The sequence below is a fragment of the Anthonomus grandis genome, chromosome 11 (assembly GCF_022605725.1).
Source record: "Anthonomus grandis grandis chromosome 11, icAntGran1.3, whole genome shotgun sequence".
Classification (NCBI taxonomy): Eukaryota; Metazoa; Arthropoda; class Insecta; order Coleoptera; family Curculionidae; genus Anthonomus; species Anthonomus grandis.
Window position 1 is genome coordinate 7855399 of NC_065556.1, and position 22787 is coordinate 7878185.

Genomic DNA, 22787 nt, shown 5'->3' on the forward strand with positions numbered 1-22787 from the left:
ATTTGTAAACGACGCTTGGTTATATTGTCTGGAACAGGTGATGTATCTTTGTCCTTATTTAATACGTGAATAATGTATCACCATCTTTACAAACGCTCATAAAATCATCTATATTTTGATTCTTATAGATGGGTGTACCTATTAATGTGGAAGGAAATTATATTCTCTCTATCCTATATCTATTCTATAGGAAATAATAATCATCCTATTACATGGAAGGAAAGTAAAAATAGAAAGAAAATAAGAGTTTTTAACTGAATTTGTTAAGTAAATACAAGCAAAAATTTAAATGAATATTATGATTTTCATCGTATTAGTATTTATAAGATCCAAGATTATCAGTATGATAAAACAAATATTTTAAAGTGCATGCATCTATTCCAAGTTGATTGAAACTTTGTCTCATTTTAGGTGAGGATTACTTTCTTTCATAAATTTTAACGAAATTCTTAAAGAAGTACCAGAAAAATCACAGCTCTAACGCATCTTAAATTCTTACCTATATGTAACTTTCTATTTTGTATTTTTGTAAACATAACCTCTCAAGAACTTTAATTGTTTTGTTTCCCTATAGTTGGCACAACTAAAATTTGTCAGAGTGATCAACATCGAAAGGACACAATCACGCAAAATGGCGACCCCCTAGTAGTGGTAATTTACTTTCCATTGAATTGGCAGTCCAGGTATATTTATAAGTTCGTGTGCGGTACTAATGCATCGTGTATCGCCTCCTATTTAAACCTATGTGTTGTCGTACCAATGCGGTACCGCTGCGTTTCTACCGTTGAAACCGGATCGTGTATACCCGCACTAATACTTTTTTTAAAAGTCATTTTAGCTTTAGCACATTGAATACACTAGAATAAACATTGGCTGTTTTGGATTGAGCGCACCATGTCCACAGGGGGCAGTTGGGATATTTTATTAATAAGATATTTTTTGGAAACTGCGTTCATTGTTTACGTCTGAATAGTATTTTACCTTTCTTATAGTACCGTATTAGTATGAAAAGGATATTTTTAATGGTTTCTATTGTAAAACAATAAAATGATTTTGGTAGCGACCGACAACCGGTTAATTACAACCAGTTGTTGTGGTAAAATAGCCTAAGTAGCTTAAATTCAATGTGTTTGCTATATAATGAAAAAATATCGGGTGCCTTGGAAGTGTAATGCCTTTTTAGTAGTGATTGTATATTTAATTAAGATCCCAACTTCCGAATAAACTCAGTGGTTCAACAATTTCAGTGCGTTTTTTTATTAATAATATCCTTTTTCATGATCCTTTTTTATGACAAAAATACTGTGAAGTATGTCATATATTTCAACACTGAATAGTTGCGTTTTAGACATATATTAGGTATTCTACGTTGCCAAGCTTTTTTTAAATTGTTTTTATGTTTAGAATACTTTTTAATTCTGAAAAATCTGTTGATTCATCTTAAAGTATATCTAATTAGATAGCCAATAGAACACAATAAAAAAATGTTTATGATTAAGAAAAATAGATTATATTGTATGAAAAATTGGTAAAGCGATTTGACATCAATGTCTGAGAGACGGTAAACTCAAACACCTCGTCTATGGTTTGCAGCAAGCCTCATTCTAGGTATTCAATGTTCTAAGTCTCATTAAGTAGTCTTGTAGGTTGTTACTTCAAATTTATTAAGAACCATAAACGGATACATTTTAATAATACTCTAAGCCTTTCAATATAAAACGCAGTGTTTTTTCCGACATAACTATATTTATGCACAAATATTAAATAAAATTAGTTTTGAAAATAAAACCTACTGTGTTACCGTGGTTGCTACATACTGTCTATAAATGTGCACGGCTGTCAAATTATGAGAGTTAAATGATCATGTTAACTTTGTACCGAAATGGGGGGAGTAGCTGGTGGACTGCTTGAAGCTCTTTGAGTAAACGGATGGTCAACCTGAATCGATCCGTTTTGAGATGGTGGGGCAGAAGAAACAGCTGGAGTACTGCTTTGAGTCATATTGCCGGCATTTGCGATAGCCATTTCCCGTTGCATCGCTATTCGCCGAGCCATTCTTTCTGCTCTTTCTTTTCGGAGACTTCTGAAGAAGGTAAAAAAGGTAAAAATTCCCAAGCCCTAAAAAATATTACATTAGGACACGTATGTTCTACTAAGCTTAGGTAAATTATTTTCATTTACTTTTTTTTAATACATGACAGTATATATTTTATTATATATTTCAGTGACGTAAACTCATGATATTTTATATACAGATATTGTCATTAGGAACTTAAGTAAGTTTAATTAAAACACTTGTATGCTGGCTAATAAATAACAATAAATTTCTTCAAAATAAAAGGTTTTAATACGAATTAAAGTGGAGCTTCTGGAAGAGGAAAACTTTGCTTAGTGAACTGTATTAATATGTTAACAATTAATAATTACAGGGTGGTCCAAATTTTGCCCCAAAAGTTACATTGAACTAATCCTGAAAAGTCAATATTTTTAAATAGAAACTCCTTTTTTATACTCTTCAGAAATGTATATAATATTTAGAATTAGAGGAATTTATCCATTCTAATAGTTTTCGAAAAATTGATAATTTTGGATAAATAATCTTTTCGAAAAATACCGTCAAGTATATTACTATTATATATTAAGTATAAACAGTGTTACTGGCAATTCAAGACATTCCTTTGGAGATTGGGGAAGGGGTATGAAGTAAAAAAGTAAATGTTTTTCTCCAAAAGGTCAGTTTCCAGAAAATCCGCTGTACATATTTTTAAACGTTTAATCAAAATACATGCCCAACCCTATGGTGTTTTTGCAAAAATTCGTAAATAACCATAGGTAAATTGTAAATGAATAGTGTACATTTTTTAATTTGAAAATAAAATATTAGACTTTCTAGTCATTATTTTTGGCCTACATTTCTCAAAATTTTCTTTAAACTACCTTATTACCTAAGATAGCTCACAGCCTATAAATGCTTCCAAAACTGCTTGAATAGTTAAAAAAACGCACTTAAAATTCCATTCAGTGTTTACTCATTTTTGGCGATAACACAACAATTTGTTTATTTTTATTGTTAAAAATTTATTGTGCGGATAGTTAATAGCAATAACTATAGAAAGAAGTTTGATTACGAATTTCAAGTTATTTTACTTTATTGCTTTTTATTATTTATCTTAAATTCTGAAACCAACAAATTTTCCTAACCGGCATTATTGAAGCGAAGAAAATCGCCATTTAATAAGAAAAACTAATTTTTAAAGAAAGTGTTTTGTAAATCTCGATGGGACTTATTGGTCGTGATGTAATAGGACCACATTTTTTCCCAGACCATTTAAACGAGGATATTTATCAAACATTTTAATTATATTATTACAAATATTTAATTGTAGCCTGGGCTGAAATGAAAGCACTGGTTTATCCAACCTCAATAAATACCTGGGAAGATCTTATCCAAAGAATAACCAATGCTACCCAGGAGATCTGAAAGAAAATAACAACCAGAACAACAAAGACAGGAATAAGAAGATGCTGCCGAGCTTGTATCCGCAATAGAGGTTTTCATGTTAAACAAGATTTGTGAAATGTAAAGTTACTTTTTTACTATTCATAATAAATTAGAAAACGGTGTCAAGCAGTTTTGGAAGCATTTGTAGCCTGTGAGCTAGCTTAGGTAATAAGGACGTTTCAAGAAAATTTTGCCCAAATATTTTTAAAAAAATAATTACTAGAAAATGTAATTTTATTCTAAATTTAAAAAAAACATCCACTTTCCATTTACAATTTACTTAATGTTATAACTATTTCTGAATTTTTATCGTTGCCAACGTAACACCATAGTGTTGGGCATCTATTTTGCTTAAAAGTCTTAAAATATGTATAGATTTTCTGTAAACTGACTTTTAAACCATTATGTTCTCCCTTTTCGAGAAAAAAACAGGAAAATTTAAATATCTTTAAAACTATCACTTTTTGCATTATACATATTAGGGTTCAATTTACTTCTCACTCCCTCCCCTCCTACTATCTCCTACTATCTCCTACCTTTGCCTCCACATCTGTAAAGGAATGTATTGAATTACCAGTAACCCTGTTTATTAAGTTAATATATTAAGTGCTATTAGTTAGCATGGCAACGATATGCGATAAAATTAAACACACGAAGATAATTTAAATTTGTCTACGGAGAATGGAACAAGTTTTGTCAAGGATATTTTTAAAACTACTGTTAAACAAGACGGAGCACCCCCCGCATCATGCATCTCTGGAGTATATGGAATATCCGGGATAAACATTTCATGGACTGGAAGAAGAAACCATATTGATGGCCTGCCATATCTCCTAATCTGTCGACATTTGACTTTTTCATGATGTGGACTTAGAACAGTGCCTTTACTTTTGCGTGGATGTTGGACTAGGGCACTTTTAACATTTATTTGATTAAAAATTTAATATTATAACATATTTACTGTTTGTATATACCATTTATTAGCTAGATCATTGTTCCGGAAGGTTCGCTAATTTTCTATCACGGTGCGCCATTCACTCGCACCTTCAGGTCTAAGTAGCGGACAAGACGATTTCCGAATACCGGAGTAAGTTTCCGGTATATTCCAGGCTGTTAAGATAAGTTACACTGCTTTATTCCTAAGGCAAGCAACTCCTCCTTTAGAGAACACAAAGCGTCTACATCATCCTTATAGAATCGCCAGTGTAACGCCTCTTTATTAACCAGGCAGAAAGTCTTTCTACCAGTCTCTTTTTCAGTTATCTTAAGTGCTTGCCTGACTCTGGAGTTAAAACAATAGGTCTTGAATTTTTTCTAAACTTTTTGAGGAAAACCTCGTCTTTATACTAACCTCCAGACTTTTGTAAATCCTTAGTGTGTCGGAACATACTCAGCTAAGGACGTAAACAGGTCTTGCTGCAGTTTACAGGTCACGCCGTATCGACTCTTTTTGCCATGAATTCATCGGCGATCATCTATGAAAGCTCGTAGTCTTCGTAGTTTCTATAATAAGCCAGCCGGTTAAAGTGAATGACTAGAGCTTTACCCCGGGGCGGCTTTTGTATCCCGTAAAGGATATTGTCGATTACTTCCAGAACTCTATATGACCCATCCCAAGATGAGGCAATAAGAAATTTTTGACAGGTGACAAAAAATTCGTCTCTTGGGGTCTTAAAGCCATATCACCATTATTGTAACTCTGGTCTTTAACATTGACATAATATGTTTATTTTTATATGTCCAGTACAAATATCCTTCAGGTAAAGGATAGCTCAGGAAAGGAGCACTCCGTAGAGCCTTGTTTTAGGTGATCCAAAGCTTCCTGAAGGTTTTGAGACCATTGGGATTTTCGTTCTCGTTCTGTCAGCCTATCCAATAGTTTTGCGAGGTTGGAAAATGCCTTCACATAGGGTCGTAGTAAGTGCATAATAATTATGGAATTATTCTAAAAAGCTGAATAACTGAATAGCTTATGCTTGTCTTTGGAAATTTGCTAGTCTTGCAGCCTGGACCTTTACTTGTCAAACGCAACTGCGTGACTGAAAGCGACGTTACCCAGAATCCAGATATCTGAGAGCCCTTTAAAGCAGATAACAATTCTTTGAGGTCAACTTTGGTCCAAAATGTCAATCCTCAATTGATTTTTCTACCACAATAATGTCATCAAGATATCATAATCAGACATGTCTTCCAGGACAGTCCTCTTAAAATAAGTGGCACCCAAGGAGAAAGCCTTCTTTTTCTTCAGAGGCCAACTCAACTTCTCCACTATTCAGTTTTCAGGTCTATCGTGGAAAAGAACATCGATCCAGTCTGGGCATCCAATGTATCATCAATACCAGGAAGAGAATAACTCTCCTTTTGGTCATGTTATTAAGTTTCGAGGTAAACTCATGAAAACCATTGAAAAGCGATCTTACATTGAGTTGTGCAACCTTCATGCTTTATAAGAGAACACAGTTATATATAGGCATAATAGTGAAATTTTTTATTACCAAAGGAAGTTTATTCGACTAAAGAAATAAATGGAGTTAATACAAAAAATAATTAAAGAAAACAAAAATGGTATATGCTTTAGAAGAAGTGATATTTTGTTATAAATATTATCTATATCTATAATCTATCTATAATATGAACCAGAGATTATGAAATAGATTTATAAATATAGTAGCTATTAATTTAATTATTAATTAAATAAATATTATAGTAAATTTGCAAACGGTAATCCGACCTAGTTACTGCAAAAGACAAAAGCGAAGAAAAAAAAATAAAACAAAATAGCAGCTGAAGCTCGTCACAAATTTACCTTCATGAAAACAGCTTCACTTTTATATTAACATAATCAAAAGGTAGTTGTAAGCTAACGTTAAAAGGAAGGAAAGTTATATAATTGTGCAAATGTGAAAACCAAAAAATAATAAATAAGATATAAAATACGATACTCGTGCAAACATTCCTAGGTATGAATTTGTATGAAGTTTAGGCACTATTATGTAATGCCACCCTACATGTAATGTTATTAGAAAAAAAATAAGGAATTATAATCTATTTTCTATTAAAACTACTATAAACTCAAAAAAAAACATTCATGTTCAATTAATATGATTATCAGGTATATAAAGTGTCCAATAGAGCTGGGGAATTTAAAATACACAATAAATAATAATAATTAGGAGTATTAAGACAGACCTGACTTTTCTGAAATGCATGCTCAAAACCTTATATGTTTATTCAAGCCCATTAAGCAAGAAATACAACACTCCAAGGAGAAAACAAAGTAATGGTATTTAAGTTAGTGACTACCAGAGGCAGCTCTAATCTATAAAGAAAGGTCATTTGAAGGTCTTAAAAGTTTCCTCTCACCTTAAATAAGAGCATAAACGGAACCATTATATCGTGGGCGTACAAGGAAAACCCTGTAAGTCCTAAAACTAAAAATGTGAAAAAAGCGATTTTAAACTTTCAAGTTTTATGTAAAATCCAATTTTATTTTTTATGTTTGCTAAATGCATTTTTTGGGTAGTAACATCTGTTTAGAATTAGTTTAGGTTAAATTAAAATACATTATTTTTTAGAACAAATTGTTTATTAGCATTTTTAAATAATAATTGCACTTAATGGGTTTTCGCTGACAAACTAATCACATTTTTTGAGACTTATCAGATTTTTCTTCATAAATTGTATTCGTTTTTCTGAACAAGATAATGGGAAAGAGGTTACTTTTTGCAGTAGAAAGAGACTGGTACCACCCATGGAATTCTGAAGAAATAGCACCACTTTTGCATAATTTCAAAAGATCTTCTTTTTTCTTTGTGCTTATCGGTAAAGGGCCTTTATATAGTTTCTCTAATTTTTTTGGAATTGCTGGTGGTCTTCCTTTTCCCCAAATTCTAATAACCTTATAATCGCTGCTATGTTCGTATTTATATTCGATAATATCAGGATGCAATTTCGAATACCGCAAACTTATTATTGGACTTAATGGATTTTTTCTGAGTGTCAAATAATTTATAAATCAATTAAGTGAACTTAATAGATTTTTCCTGAATAATATTTAGTCTCTCCGGACTTAATAACTTCAAAGCTATTCTTCTATTTGAACTATATTGGACTTAACGGGTATTTAGTATGATAGGTTATATTTAAATGGACTTGGTTATGCAAAAAAACGATTTTTTGAAAAAAGTGGACTTACAGGGTTTTCTTTGTACGCCCACGATATGACCACACCGATATTCCATAAGATTCGCGAGCACACTAAAACACTTTAAGGTTCTCTGAAGTTTTGGGTTTCCTCTAGAAGGAACCCTAACAAAACGAAATGATATAGGTTTCCTTATAGCAAAAATCGACAATTATTGCAGAGTCTGGAAACGTCTTGTTTAACAGAAAAACTTTAATATTTCAAAAACGGTAAGACTTAGATATTAACAAAATTAGGATGTTATACACAAAAATATTTAGATTGAGACTGATCTAGAATTCAAAAATATAATAATTTATATGGTGTTCAATTTAAAATAACAAAGGTGATACCTACTCCCGGTATAACTGAAAATGCCGCCATCTTACAAAATTTTAGCCGAGTTCCGCCAACACCCCCGAAATCAAGAATCTTTATTTCGGTGGTGTTGGTTGCGCCCGTCGACATAAGTTTATTGCCAATTTTTTTGCCATTTTCAGATTTTTCCTAATTATAGTTTTCCTACAATCGATCGATGCGGTTTCTGGAAACTCACCCTGTATATTCTTATTTATTATAAGAGATATCCAGAGATAAATTATAAAAGAGACTAAAAAAATTTTTAAACTGTCTTGTTATTATTTAAACTTATTCGAATTCAAAATTGACAATTTTAAACGTAAAATATGTTGAGGATTATCTATGAAAAACATCATTTGAAAGATGAAAGCACCTTTAAAAGAATGATTCATCCGACTAAATTAAATTTTTAAGGGTATTTATCATTCCAGGCGTAGGTGTTATAGATTCATAAATAAGTAATTTTTTTAACAGTTTTCAGAGAAAGTAAAGATTTAGAGGGGTATTCGCCGGTGCCGTATACTTAAAGAGTGCCAAAACATCTGCTATTCCAAAACATAAAGAAGAGAAAAATTAAAGGAACAAGGAGAAGAACATCTGGGGTCCAGAATTTAAGAGAAGTGGTGAAGTGGTTTGGAACAATTCATCAAATCAATTGTTTAGAACAGCTGTCAATGAAGTGAGAATTGCCCTTTTGATTTCTACTCTCCAACAAGGAGATGAAACGTGAAGAATATTGTTTTGTCCTTGAAAATAAAAAATTGACGGGTATGAGAGGATGGTGTTTTTATTCATTTTTAATTAAATACCTGTAAAATCCAAGGAATGTTTTCGCTGCGCCACCTTGTATAAGGGAGTATGTGAAAACAAATTGTTCGTTTAGACCTCTGTATAGGTGTCTCCTATATACTATTAGACTGTTATTTAAATTTTAGAAAATGTCACTCTTATTTTTTTACTTATTATTTTCTATTATAATTTGTAAAATGATATCAATTTTAATTCATTTCTATTATCATAACTCTTAAACTCACCTGAAAAATTACACATAAAAATCCAATAATAGCTCCATTAATTAAAATTGTTTTAACATATTTTATAAGCGGTAACTTGCAACCTTCCTTATAGGTAGTTCCTTGTGAAGAATTTTGCGAAATTATAAAACAAGATGCAGGATATGCATCAGTTTTATTATAGTCTCCTAATCCATTTATCCCACAGCAATGAAGCTAAAATAAAAATTATATAAAAAAAGTTTTGACAGCGGTGGGATTCGAACCCACGCCCTTTCGGACTGGTGCCTAAAACCAGCGCCTTAGACCGCTCGGCCACGCTGCCTTATGATTCGAAGTTTGAATACGTTGTTTTTATACGTACTTGGGTTTGTAATTTATTCCAATCTTTTTTATAATAATTCATTGTGATGAGCTCATCAAATGACTGGGTCATTAAGTCAATTGATCCCACTTCAATTTCGTCCCATAAAATAATCGACCATACGCCAACAGCGAACTCGCATGCCAATAAAATTAGTATCAATATTATAAACTGAAAAGTGAATGATTTTATGTAGATGTTGTATGGTAAGTATAATGTGAATTATACACATTGTAAATTATATTTATCTACAGGGTCACCCAGAATATGCGGGCAATTTTCCGGATTTGTATACCTTGCAAGATAAGAAAAGAAAAATTTTAATAAAATCTATTCCCACTGCTTCTTTTTCCCCGCTTATACGCATTTAGAAGACACCTCTCGAAAAAATCATGTTTTTTACGATAATTTTAAATATCACAAAAGGAAAGGATAGGTTAATCGGAATAGCGGAATATTCCGTGAGTTGGAAAGAAAGAAAATATAAGGATGGTATTTGCCGGCAGTATATCTACTTATTGACTTCTTTAAGGCTAAGCAACCTTAGCAACCAAAACAACATCAGATCCCTAGGTTAAAAAATTAAAATTGATATGGATGTCTGAAAAACTAGGAAATACCAAGTAGGCTAATTTACATACAAAAATATAAAGTAAACCGAAAAAAAACTCTTTTGCTATCATTGATATTATACGGGCATCCCGTATATCTTACTCTAAAAGGAAAAAGTCTCCCTAAAGGAAGAATACCTACTTTTGTGACTACATCACGTAGAAGTGAGCCTATTGATATTACAATGTGTACTTCGTATACAGGTAACTTTATTTACGACTAACATGTTTAAGCCATAAATACATCTTGAACATTACCACATAGTCGTTGAACATTATTAGTATTAGCCGGGAAACAACAACTTATCGAAATGCTAGAAGTCCATAGAGAAATGAATATTAAATACTTTTAATTACTCTATGTAGAAGTCGTTCTAAAATTTGGATTGGCGGGGAGAGAGGTCTATAACGCAGAACTTGTGCGGGATGGGCGAAAGTAGCGAAAACGGCTTCTTGGACGAAGTACTATAAGGAACATATATACATTTACAGGAGGAGAAACTGATCGATTTTTATCGGGTTCATTTTCCTGGAAATACCTTAATAGGCCAAATACCTGGACAAGAGGCCATCTTAGAACGAGCTCCATAAAAGTCATCGGGAAAACTTGCCAGTTGGAAGAAAAACAGAAAATAGCTTTTTATCAAATACCGAAGATTAGACACACAAAATTAAGACATATCTCTCTCTATAGCTTCATTTTAAGGATGCTTATCAACTGATGCTTATCATTAAAAATTCACCAAAATAAATAACGCATTTAAAAAGTGATGATTTAAAACGTGATTTTTTAGCGTCGTTTAATAGTTAGTAGATGTTCAAAATAGCTTCGTACGAAGGGGCTGTAGGATTTTTTTTTAATATAACTTCATTGCATTTCTTTTCTTAAAAGCTATCTAAATCCGGTTTATATTGTGGAACATATCGCATATAGAAATAGCAAATAAATTGTTTTAAATGTTTCGTCAGATGAAAATAATAATTTTTTAGCCTATAGAATTTAGTTTAGTATAGTATTTTTTCTATATATAATAACATTAAGCAGCTGTTATTAATGCTTTAAATATTACAAAAATTATGTTGAAGTAATGAAAAATACTGCATTCTTCTACTACTAGTAAATATAGTTCTTTGCTGGCTATTTAAAAATAAAAAATATTTGTTTTATTGGATTATTCAAGATATAATGTCAAAAGCAATCAAAGTTTAATATCCTGCTTCGCAAGTTTTTTTAAATTTCGTATTATGAACCGAAACCTGTTTAACCCTGTTTAAATCCTTAATATGATATTTGTTTCGCTTTTTTTTTAAAGAAAAAAGCCTAGTCAGATATTGATACATTTTTCATTTCTGTTACTAATATTGGTACACAATCTGATGAGATAGTATTGACCCTAACAAATGTTGTGCCTGCCTTGACCCAGACGTATGCCTAGGTAGGAGAAATTTACAATTTTAAAATAGTTGAATTCCCGAGTAAAGGTACATACTGAAGTGGACTCGAGATTAAATGATTAATATTTAAATTAAATGTACTTTTTAAGAATATTGTTAAGAGTTACGATTTTTTTAAAGAAGTAAATTTTGTTTTTTTAGATATTCAAATAAGAACAAAGCGGTTTGCTGTTCTCCGGTATTTTGCTTCTTAGGGGTTTAGTAATATTTGCCAAATAGGAATTAAATACGTTTTCCATATTGTTGTATCTGCTAAGAAGTGTTTTTTAATTTAAAATTGAAATTATATCTTGTTTATAGAATGTTTAATTACAAGTTCAATTTGAATTACCACAATTATTTAAGATATGTACTTAATTGTTCTTTCAATTAAATGGCCATAAGTTTTAAAATTATATGTTTGATTAAATGTGGCGATGTAATATATCTCAGCAATGACTAACCGAAAAGTTTTGATAAAACGGTTAATACAAGTTGCCAAAAGAAAATGATGGAAATAATTTTAAAGTTCATATTTCATCGCTGGAAAATTATTCGAAAATGGTGATGAATTGGACCTTACATTAAATAAACTTTTTTTTATCAGAAATTAAATTTTAATTTCAAGTTTTAAAATTGCTAATTTGTTTTCTAAATAATTTATTTGCATTTCTATAAGATTTCACTGGGATATATTGCGTGGCTCATTAATGTATGTAAAACTGGCCTATATAAATAAAAATAAATTTATTCTTACCAAAATTATATGGAAGTTGTGCTCCCTAGAGGGTCCTTTAATGCCCAGCCATGTTACAAGCAAGTGCGCTATTCCTAATAAAAATATCACAAAAAATGGACCGACGCTGCCTGATGGTATAAATGTATAGTGGTAGAATATTTTAAAAAGTAAATAAGATGCGACGCCTATTAGTATTAACCCTGAAAACTGTAGTATATTATGTATTATTTTATACCTGTATTAACGTCCTAATTAATGGATAATAATAATATTTAATTTTAAATGTTATGTACTTACAAACAAAAGCCCAGAGAATGCTAAGCAACACGCCTCTTTAAACTTTAAAGAAGCCATCACGAAAAGCTTTACTGCTACCAAGTATACATGAGTAAATCAGTTTTTCTAGGTCGTGAGGTAATTTTTAGCACTAAAGTGCTGCACAATTTTCTTACAAAAACAAACATAACATCACAATCATCCGAGTTCATTCATAAGAAATTTAATTTATATTAAAACATCATTAATGGAAGTTTTAAACTGTTTATTTATAAAGGTGTATTTTACTGAATCGGTGAAAGTAATCTGCTAAAAATAACTGTACCGTACGCTATATTCAGTTCTGTGTGATATAATTAATTCTCGAACGCAATACCATACGGGTTTTTTACAAGGCGCGACTATTTTACGACGTATTTTATATATATTATAGTTGGTAAGACATAGGCAACCAAAAATACATAAATTTCAACTTACAAATTTATTTCAGTCATTTAAGCGACCATATGGTTAAATTCTTCTGGAAATAATAAGGATAAAAAAGAACAATTTTGTGGTAAAACTAGCATACTGGCACACTGCAGCCTTATCTATACGGAGGAAAAAAAAATATCAATTAAAATATATTATGTAAAATATTATGTAACTACATGTTTTTGTGTAAAGAGTTTTTACTCTGTAATAATATCTATAGTATCTAAAGAAAAAAAATATTTATAAATACTTAACAAAACAAAATTTAAATATTCTCGCCTTTTCGTTCAAGATTCACGGAATATTTGAATTAGGCATTTGCGCAAAAAAATGCCACCTTTAGGAAGAAATTTGGGACAATCAATTTATGACTATAATGGATTTTTTAGCGATAATTTATTAAAATCGTATATTTTAAATTTTTATAATAAAAACTCTTTACGGACGCTGTTTGGGTAATACAACCGGAAGCACTAAAGATGATGATGTATAGTTCGCCCAGTGAATAGACCCGGACGAAAAGAATTTAAAGGATGCAGAAGACAATAATCTGTGGCATTTTTGTGAGATTGTCAGACTTTATTTATGAATTTTGCTATCTATTATTTATGAATTTTTGTATTAAAATGTCTTAAAATTTCTTTCGAATAGGACTAATAATTGGACCCAAGGAATATTTCGTTTTCAAATCGACGACGAAGCAACTTCGGAGTCAAAGTGGGTGGGACCGTATCGGCATTCGACCTACGCAATTTCTTAATTGTTCAGAAATCAAATATTTAATTATGGCGTCTCTAATTTCTATTATTTTATTCTGATATTTGTGTTGTGTTTAATTTTTTCTTGTTTCATTGACTTGATTACTACTTTTTTCTTGCGGTATATTTTGTTCGTGAAATTGTTTTGTTAATATTTTTAACTATTTCAGTGGCCACTATTTAATTATTTGAATTTTTTTTAGTTACTATTAAAGAGCTGATATAGGGAAGTATTAATTAAGTATTATATCTACATAAAAATATTCTAAATAATGTTTAGTGCATAAGATATTTCATATCTAGATATTTAATTACTTGCATGTAGCGGGTGTAGAACTAAGAGAGGTCGCCGGCCATATCTCAGTAACTAGTCATCCCACAGCAGAGGGAAAAAATATTTCTTATAAAAGCGGCAAAGAGAAATCGTTGGAAATTATTTACAAGTTCGTACGATGACCGCTAGGGGGCGTAATACAGCATCGAAATGGAAAAAAATTTTTTGTTGGTTTTATTGAAAATATTCAAAGTGAATCCTAGAGAGGAATGATGCCATTTTAAAGTATGATAAATTCTAAACATTTTTTATTTCAAACTTATTTTTTTAATCTGTCAAATAATAGGTGGGGAAAGGGTTGAATATTTATATCTAAAATTGTTGATAACTTTTGATTGGCCTTACCAATTTTAACGAGCTTACTTTCGTTTTCAAGAATAATTATCAGGCTCTTATGTGGTATAATTTACTTAGCCGACTTAGTTGTTTTGTTGAGCGCTAGAGGGCGGTTTGTGTTATTTTGGACTTTTTAGCGATTTTCTGGCAAATAATAAATACAACGATATAATTTTTCTTACTTAGGGTAAAAGAGGATAAAATAACATGAAAACTGGCGCAAACCGCAACTTGATATCTTATTTTATTCCAAAATTATTAATTAAAATGTTTTTGAACAATAAAAATAAAACAATAAAACTCCAGAACTCAAATTATTGTAATAAATAAATTGTTTTATATTTTTAATAGTGTCTTAGATGCTCAAACTGTTTTCCTTCATTTTCAATACACAGTTGAAGTCGTTGCGTCGTTGACAGAACCGCTGTCTGGATTTCTGCTGTGGGTAAGGAATTTATTGCATTGCGTATTTGGTCCTGCATGTCGTTCTGTGTTTTGGGTGGGGTGACAAAAATTAAATCTTTAATCCGTCCCCACAGATAAAAATCTAGAACAGTCAGATCTGGGGATCGAGCAACAAACGATGCTGTCTGGTTAAGTATTGACGAACTTGTACTGCAAAATGTGCAGGGCAACCATCATGAAGGAAAAATATTTGCCCTCTTGTTTACAAATCAACATCTTCGAGTAACCCCGGGAGATCATTTTGCAAATAAATTAAATACACATTACCAGAAAGTGTTTGATTGAAAAAGAAAGGACCAATAATTTTTCCGCCAATAATTCCGCACCACACATTTATAGTCCATCTGCCTTGGTGTTGAGTCGCCTTGGTGTTGAGTCTCGCAAATCCAACAGGGATTTTGTTCTGCCCAATAATGCAGATTATGCAGGTTTACACCACCATCACTGCTAAATGATGCCTCGTCCGTTGATAATATATTCGAGATAAATCGGGTATCTTCTCTAACCATGTTCAACAGCCAATAACAGAAATTAAGTTTGTTATCAAAGTCTTTTTCGAGAAGCGTCTGTTGCAGAACCACGTGATATGGATTAAGTCTAAGTAAAAAACAATAAATATAAGATAATATGATGCTTATTAGTGTTGTAACAAATGAAAATAGGTACCTGTGCTCTTTCAGAATATTTTCTACTGTATCGAGGGACACTCCCAATTCCCTAGAAATATTTCGGATTCTTATGTGAGGGTTTATTTCAATATATGCCAAAATATTTATAACGTTTGCCTCTATGCGCCCTCGCCTTCGATGAATATTGCCGCAAATAATTTCAGTATTTCTTAGCCTGGTAGCTAAACCGGTAAAGACTCTATGATTATAGTGTCTTGTGTGTTGCATTAACTCCAAATTCACTGCTAGCATATCAAAAGTTATGTCATTTGTAATTACGTTTGGCATTTTTAAAAACTTAAATGATTTCAAAATTTGTCTTCGACGTTACATTTGACATCTATCATAAACGTTTTATCATGGCCCCGAAAATATTTATCAAATTCATTTGTTTCCAAAGCTTACTATTGACTATGTGACGCAATAATGCCAGCGCGGCGACAGATTTCATTCAAAAATATTTTAATTTATAATTTCGGAATAAAATAAGATATTGAGTTGCGGTTTGCACCAATTTCTATGTTTTTTATGCTCTTTTAGCCTAAATAAAAAAATTACATCGTTGTATTTAATATTTGCGAGAAAATCGCTGAAAAAGTACAAATTAAAACAAACCGCCCTCTAGCGCTCAACAAAATAACTAAAACGGCTAAGTAATTATACCACATAAAAGCCTATCCTTTAAAACAAAAGTAAGCTCGTTAAAATTCGTTAGGCCAATCCAAAGTTATCAAGAATTTTAGATATAAATAATCAACCCTTCCCCCACCTATTATTTGACCGATTAGAAAAAAAAGTTTTAAATAAAAAATGTTTAGAATTTATAATACTTTTAAATGGCAGCATTCATTTCTAGGATTTACTTTGAATATTTTCAATAAAACCTATTTTTTCTATTTCAATGTTGTATTACGCCCCCTAGCGGTCATCATACAAACTTGAAAATAATTTCCAGCAATTTCTCTTTGCCGCTTTTATCAGAAATATTTTTTCCCTACGCTGTGCGATGAGTACTTACTCAGTTATGGCCTCTCTTAGTTGTACACCCGGTACAGGGTGTCCAAATTCGAACACGCTGTTAGGTTAATGGGTTGCTATATAGGAGATAGCGGGGCCTTGTGGTTTTTGCATTGCTCCTTTTTTATGAAACGAAATTTGCTATTGTCAAAAATTTGACAGCTCTCATAGTTTTTATTCTACAGAGTGGTTTTATTTATTTATATTTTATCTATTATATTTAATTGTATCTCCATTATTATATAACATATTTAAAAAGTGAAACTTATCTTGGTTGGGACTTATCTTTATATGGTTTTTTATAGAATATGATTATGTTATCTGTATTATTGTGAATATGTAGGATTTTTAGATAAAAAAATATAATTGTGTTTTTTTGAAGAAAACTCTGTATATTTTAGCACTTGTAGATAGGCTAATTAATTATCTATTTAATGATATACATTACACAAGCATATAATGATATAGATTGTCAGATATGGCCAGGGTTCGTGTACTTCCCATAAAAACCTATAAAAGGAAGAGAGATGCGCTCCTTGTAAGATTATTTTGATAAGATTATATTTTAAGGTGAGATTATTTTCCTCTCATATAATTCTGAGAGAAAGTATTGCACATCAGATAAGTGGGTCCTGGATAGTATACTACTAGTATAGTTCCCTAATCTGATGTGCAGTATGCTACATTGCTCAAAAGAGAATTCAAAGTTTATTTTTTTATCTTAAGATTGTAACACTACAATAAAATAGATACATAAATAATAAAACATCTCCGCGTTCTGTGAAAAAAAACCAATAAAAACTGTTTTTTACTTTTTCAAAATTTTAAATAGTAACACAGATACAAAAAAAGTTCCAAAATCATAAGATTTTCAAATTTACGCTGTAGATTAAAAACTAGAACAGCTTTCACATTTTTAACGACGGCGTACTTCAGATTTTAAAAAAGTAGCATCGCAAACGACAAGGCTCATCTCCCATAGCAATCGAGCCTTTTACATCAAAGACAATTTACATCATAAATGTTTAAATACATCATCTTATAAATTGTCATAAAGTACTGCTATAATAATATTTGAATTTTAACATAGATGTAAAATAGGCATGCAAAATAGGCTAAGGTCAAGAAAATGAAATAATATACGAATAAAATCTATTTAGCTTTTTAAATAAAAAAAAATATTTGACTTTAGTTTAATTTCTTTCTTTTCAAGATTTTATACAGTTTTCTTGTACATACATACATATTTTGCTAGATATTTAATTATTTAGTCCCGGTTGTACAATGGGCGTTCAACAACAGTTCATAAAGATCTCCGGTTCAGCGGAATTAATCCGTTGTACAATGTTGGGTCAAACGATAACCTGCAGTTCATCTTGAACGTCCAATTTGGAGCGTTACCATAAGGTGTTGAAGTGGTAGTCAATTTTTTAAATTCTTTTAATAATAAAAGTAAGGTTCGAAGTTTTTTATTTCAACATCTTCACCTATAAAGTCCACTAAAAGTATGGACTTTTCTTCATCGTTTTAAACGCCTGAAAAAAACAATAAAAACTGTGTGTCTAAAAGTTGTACATTATACGTAGGAATATAGAAAATAACACAATTTTTGAATTTTCAAAAAATGTATTGTCCCTTGAACAAAACTATCTTATTGCTATGATGTCTTATGGTTTCTGATTTATTTGTTTTTTCTTTGGCAAGATGGTATAATCTAATATTTGTGTACCTATTTGCCACAGCTTTTATTAACAAAATTCGGTGGTTGTCAAATACTGACTGATCATAACTATGAACTACTAAATTTGAAAATATGTTTCTGTTCACAAACTTTTTAAAAGTTATATTTACTACAGATACTGCTGAGACCTGCTTTTTTGGACTGGATAATAAAACGTTTTTTATAACTTTTTCAGTTTCCATACATATCTCCAAAACATCTGTTGATGGATATTGAAGTCCGCCTTTATTTTTTTTTATTTATAAAAGAAAATAAGAATAAATCCCTGGTAACGCTTGTCAAAGCAGATACACAGTCTGAACATATAATTTTTTTCTTTAAATAATGTACAACATATCCTGCTATATAGGTAATAATATGCTTAGAAAATTCTGAAAGAGGATCTGGCAAACAATCACGATCTCGGTTAACTAATTTGGCTAACTCTCCGTCAGTATTTTCATCGAATTCAAGAGCTCTATAATCTCTAGAAGTAATATTAATTTGACTTACAGGCTCACATTTTAAGATTGGAAGTTGCTCTAAGGGCACCGCATTTCCACGAAAACTGTAGCGCAATTCCACATGAACCAGTAATTTTTTATAAGCGGATTGAAATTGTCGAGCGGTGGGGTTATTAGGGTTGTTAGAGCGGATAGACCCAAAGAACAAGTCCAAGTGATCTTGAGAAAATTTTTAAAACTGTAAAATATTTGAGGTCACTTAATTTTTAAATAAAATGTTCAGACTGGCTATACATATTTTCAGCCCTAAAAATCCTGTATATCTTGGAGAATCTAAAAGTAAAGTTCCACCAACAAGTGTTTTTAAAAAGCTTAAATATTTATCTGTAGAATTTAAGAACAAATGCATTTTTTCATAATTCTTGAGAGATAAAGGTTTTTTGAAATCATATTGAACTAAATTCATAGAGTTTAAAATATCGAATAAATTGTTAATTATTAACATGAATCTCGCAGTAGCCCCAGCTCCAATGAATTGTTTTAAATGGAGTTCATTTTCACAAAAAGCTAATGCAGTGGCAACACTTTAACTAAACACTTGAGTAGCAAGCTTTACATTCATTTTTTGCTTAGTAAAAGCTACATGTTGTTGCCTTAATTTATTTGCCAAATGAAATGATTCATTTTTTTGTAAAGTAATTCATTCCTTAACATAGTTCCAAGACACTAATTCATCATTATCATCAGCAAGTGAACCCTTTTCACCCAGAGTATTACGAAGCACCTTCACCATATGACATGGATCTAAAAACAAAACAACATCATCGTTCGTTGAGGGATGTTTAAAAAAGGTTTTCAAATTTTTATGGTTCAATCTACAGCCCAAAAGATTTGCCATGGCCAAATTTACAGGTGGGCTATCACATGTCAAACTGACCACCTTTATACCACTTCATGGCATTTTTCCAAACACTGTAGCACAAGTCCCTTTTTCTGTTCCGAGGTCATGCCGGCAATAAGAAAAAAGCCCACAGGAATTTTCCAGTAACCATTCACACAATTTAAAAGGAACACCAAGGCATCCTTAGCAAGAGAGTTTCTTTCGATCCCGTTCCAAGATCAACATACCCATAGCACTTGTCTTTTTCAGAATCCCATTCTGCATGTTGCCGAATAGACATCTCATCGATAATCAGGCTGCATATTATTAGATTTCTCTCAGCAGAAGCTTTTAGCTGTAAAACCTTAAATGATTCACTGGTAAATCCAGGTTCTCCGTTAATGCTTTGGTACCACCGATTTAACGTTCTTGTGTGAGGTAAACACAAACTAAAGGTTTTTCTTACATAATTATATGCGGCTGGGGAATAAAAATGAAGAGTTAAAGCGAATACTTTTAATTCTTCAGAATACTTTCTTGGTAATGCTTTGTTTCTTCCTCTTTTATATTGCCTCATAAATAATTCTTGAGGTCCCCCGCCTAGTTTGTTAATCACATCTAAACATTCTTCTTGCATAAATTTTTCTTCTGTATCTCTTGAATAATCTCCTGCATAGTGCCAATACGTTTTTCTCTTCGAACTAGTTTTCTTTGTAGTGACCTAATCCTCCTTTTCCTCTCCCTACTGACTAGTAATGTTTTATCTAGTTTATTAATTAACTTTCTTTTTCTGGGAGTAATATCACCAGTATCACCTGCCTGCATCATAGTAGATGTCCCTGGCTCTGCATCATTACTAGTTTTATCCCCTTCATTACCAATTGAACCAATATTAAGTGCTTGCTTCACCGGGGGTGAAGTATTTGATAAAATTTGAACACTAATATTTGGTGGTTCAACTTCAACTGCTTTATTGAACTCCTGATTGTCCACTTGCTCCTAAAATTTTAAATTATGTATACATATAATATGGTAAAAAATGAAATACAAAAAGGGGTACTTTTTAGAAGTCATTGGAAATACTATTAATTATATCCAACATCTTAACATCAACAAAATGAAAAAAATAAATTAAATAAAATAAGTATTAGGCACCTAAAAGTTGCATGTTTGAATCCATACAGCATTCAAAATCAACTTATGCTTTCATGTAAAAAAAAAAAGAAAAAATTGTACAAGTGTGAAATTAAAAAAAGTATAAAAAAAATGCTAAAAAAAGGAACATTAAAGAAGATTTCGACTTCAATTCATTCAAACAACAATTTATTTAAAAAATTGTAATTTATTTATAACTTATAACTTTGCAACAAGAGAAAGGTAGGTTCTTACAAAGTAAAGATGAGGTCAACTCGTTAAACCATAAAAATTTTTGTGTAGAACCACTCCTAAACTTTGATATATTTTTTTTGTATTTTTGTGTTTTAGTGTTGGTTGTGGGTATAATAGGTATATTATATGTTGTATATCAATTTCTTATAGATTGTAACAATGGGCTTTTGCTCGTTTATGTATGAATAAATAAATAAATAATGTGCATGCTGCTTAAGCTCGATTTTACATTAAGCGAGCTTAAATTTTGTTGGTGCCCTTACCGGTCAATTTTTGTTTTATTACTTACAAAAATAAGCATTGCCATAAAAAATTAACCACTTCGATATAGCCATTGATTATGTTATTGTTTAGGTAAGTTTAGGTTTGTTATTATTTCCTAAACAATAACATAATCAATGATATAGCCATCATACAACCACAATTATTAACTACTGATATTACTTATACTACCAGAATCACATTTATTTAGATATTTACAGAGTAATTATTTATAACACCTTTATTTATTTATCCGAGTATTTACCTGAGAGGGATAAAGGGTTGGAACAGTATTTCCTCTTAAACGAACATATAAGTTTAAGATAGAAAATTCAATTATGAATAATCACTGTTACTATCTTCCGAGCTAGTTTCACTGTTTATACTAATCAGAATTTGAAGTATCTCTTCAATAATGACTTCCCTATCATACCAGTCCTTGATTATTTTTTCAGTGTGGCAAACCTTAGCGTTCCATACTTCTGCTGTACATTTCTCTAATGATTTTTTCCACATATCCAGTACATTTTCATCTTTATGAAAATGTAAAGAACTTGCGTCTTTATGAAAGAACTGTTTGTAAAACAGAAAAAGGTTTGGCAAAAAACTATTTCAATAGAGCTTCAACCAAACACAAAACATAACAATGAACAGTAAATAAGAAAACAAAACACATCAAATTTCTCTAAAACTCTTTGGCAAGGCAAAGCAAAGTCGAGAACATAAACAAACATGGTTGCTTGTGGTTGCAGACGAAGATCTAAGATGTACAAAGAACTTTCCACAAAATGTACTTAACATGAGGTGTTATTACAGAAAATTCTAAATTAAAACTTGTTTTATTTACAAGCCGTGGTTTCCTTTGTTCATTAGAAGAAAGTTATTTTTTAATATCTAAACATAAAACATATATTATACCAGTATACTTCTATATAAAAAATTTATTATATTTAGTACATTTTTGCGAAAACGGGCACCCTCCCGGAAGGAAATAATCGATTTTAAAACCCGACGGGGAGCCAATGATGTTGAAAGTTTATCATAGACATGCGATCGAATGTTTGTCCTTGTCTAACTCATAACTGTCGCTCCGACTCTAGGTCGAGTATTTTGAAGACTTACGTTCTGTGCTCTTTCTCATTTGATTTGTCTAAAGTAGAAAGAGAGCGGATGAGAAACAATTGTGTTGAGTTGAATGATAATTTAGTGACGTGAACGCAAAGATCCATTGATCCAACTATACCTTATGTTTTTAAATATTTTTTTAACAGAAACCAATCAGAGCAAAATATGAATTGTAAAAAAAAATAAATAAAGTAATTTTTTCTAAATGCAACTTTAAAAGTTATTGCATTATTGCCAAATGCCTACATGATGGTTTTGGTTAGTCACATTAGCGTAAAGATGTCAAATGCAGTGAGGTTGTCCTAGGTATGGAAGTTGAAAACAGGAAACATAATAAAGCATCTTTATTGAGTTAACAAATAGCTTCTTTATTAACTCAATATAGATGTTCTCTCTCAATTTGAGCCACATCAT

General features: G+C 31.2%; 1 protein-coding gene and 1 non-coding gene across 3 annotated transcripts; both read right to left on the minus strand.

Annotated features, from left to right (window-relative positions):
- Positions 1-1640: 1640 nt before the first annotated feature.
- Positions 1641-12816, minus strand: LOC126742004 (leukocyte surface antigen CD53-like). Of its 2 annotated transcripts, none has more exons than XM_050448533.1 (5): positions 12504-12816; positions 12225-12413; positions 9423-9593; positions 9080-9274; positions 1641-2083 (listed from the first exon to the last, which is right to left on the minus strand). In XM_050448533.1, exons 1-5 carry the CDS (start codon positions 12558-12560, stop codon positions 1934-1936), a joined length of 762 nt encoding a protein of 253 aa, XP_050304490.1. In that variant the 5' UTR covers positions 12561-12816; the 3' UTR covers positions 1641-1933. The 2 variants fall into 2 exon arrangements, with proteins under 2 accessions (XP_050304490.1, XP_050304488.1); XM_050448531.1 differs by having other exon boundaries at positions 1641-2118; positions 12504-12807.
- Positions 9304-9383, minus strand: Trnal-uag (transfer RNA leucine (anticodon UAG)). The gene has a single exon. It is a non-coding gene; the product is annotated as a tRNA-Leu (tRNA).
- Positions 12817-22787: the final 9971 nt, after the last annotated feature.

Excerpts from the sequence above, each read along its gene's own strand:
- LOC126742004 (XM_050448531.1), bottom strand. The coding sequence starts at position 12,560 with ATGGCTTCTTTAAAGTTTAAAGAGGCGTGTTGCTTAGCATTCTCTGGG. Across the intron at positions 12,414-12,503 it reads CATTCTCTGGGCTTTTGTTT|TTTTCAGGGTTAATACTAAT; the intron begins GTAAGTACATAA and ends AATATACTACAG. Across the intron at positions 2,119-9,079 it reads TTTTATGTGTAATTTTTCAG|GGCTTGGGAATTTTTACCTT; the intron begins GTGAGTTTAAGA and ends AATATTTTTTAG.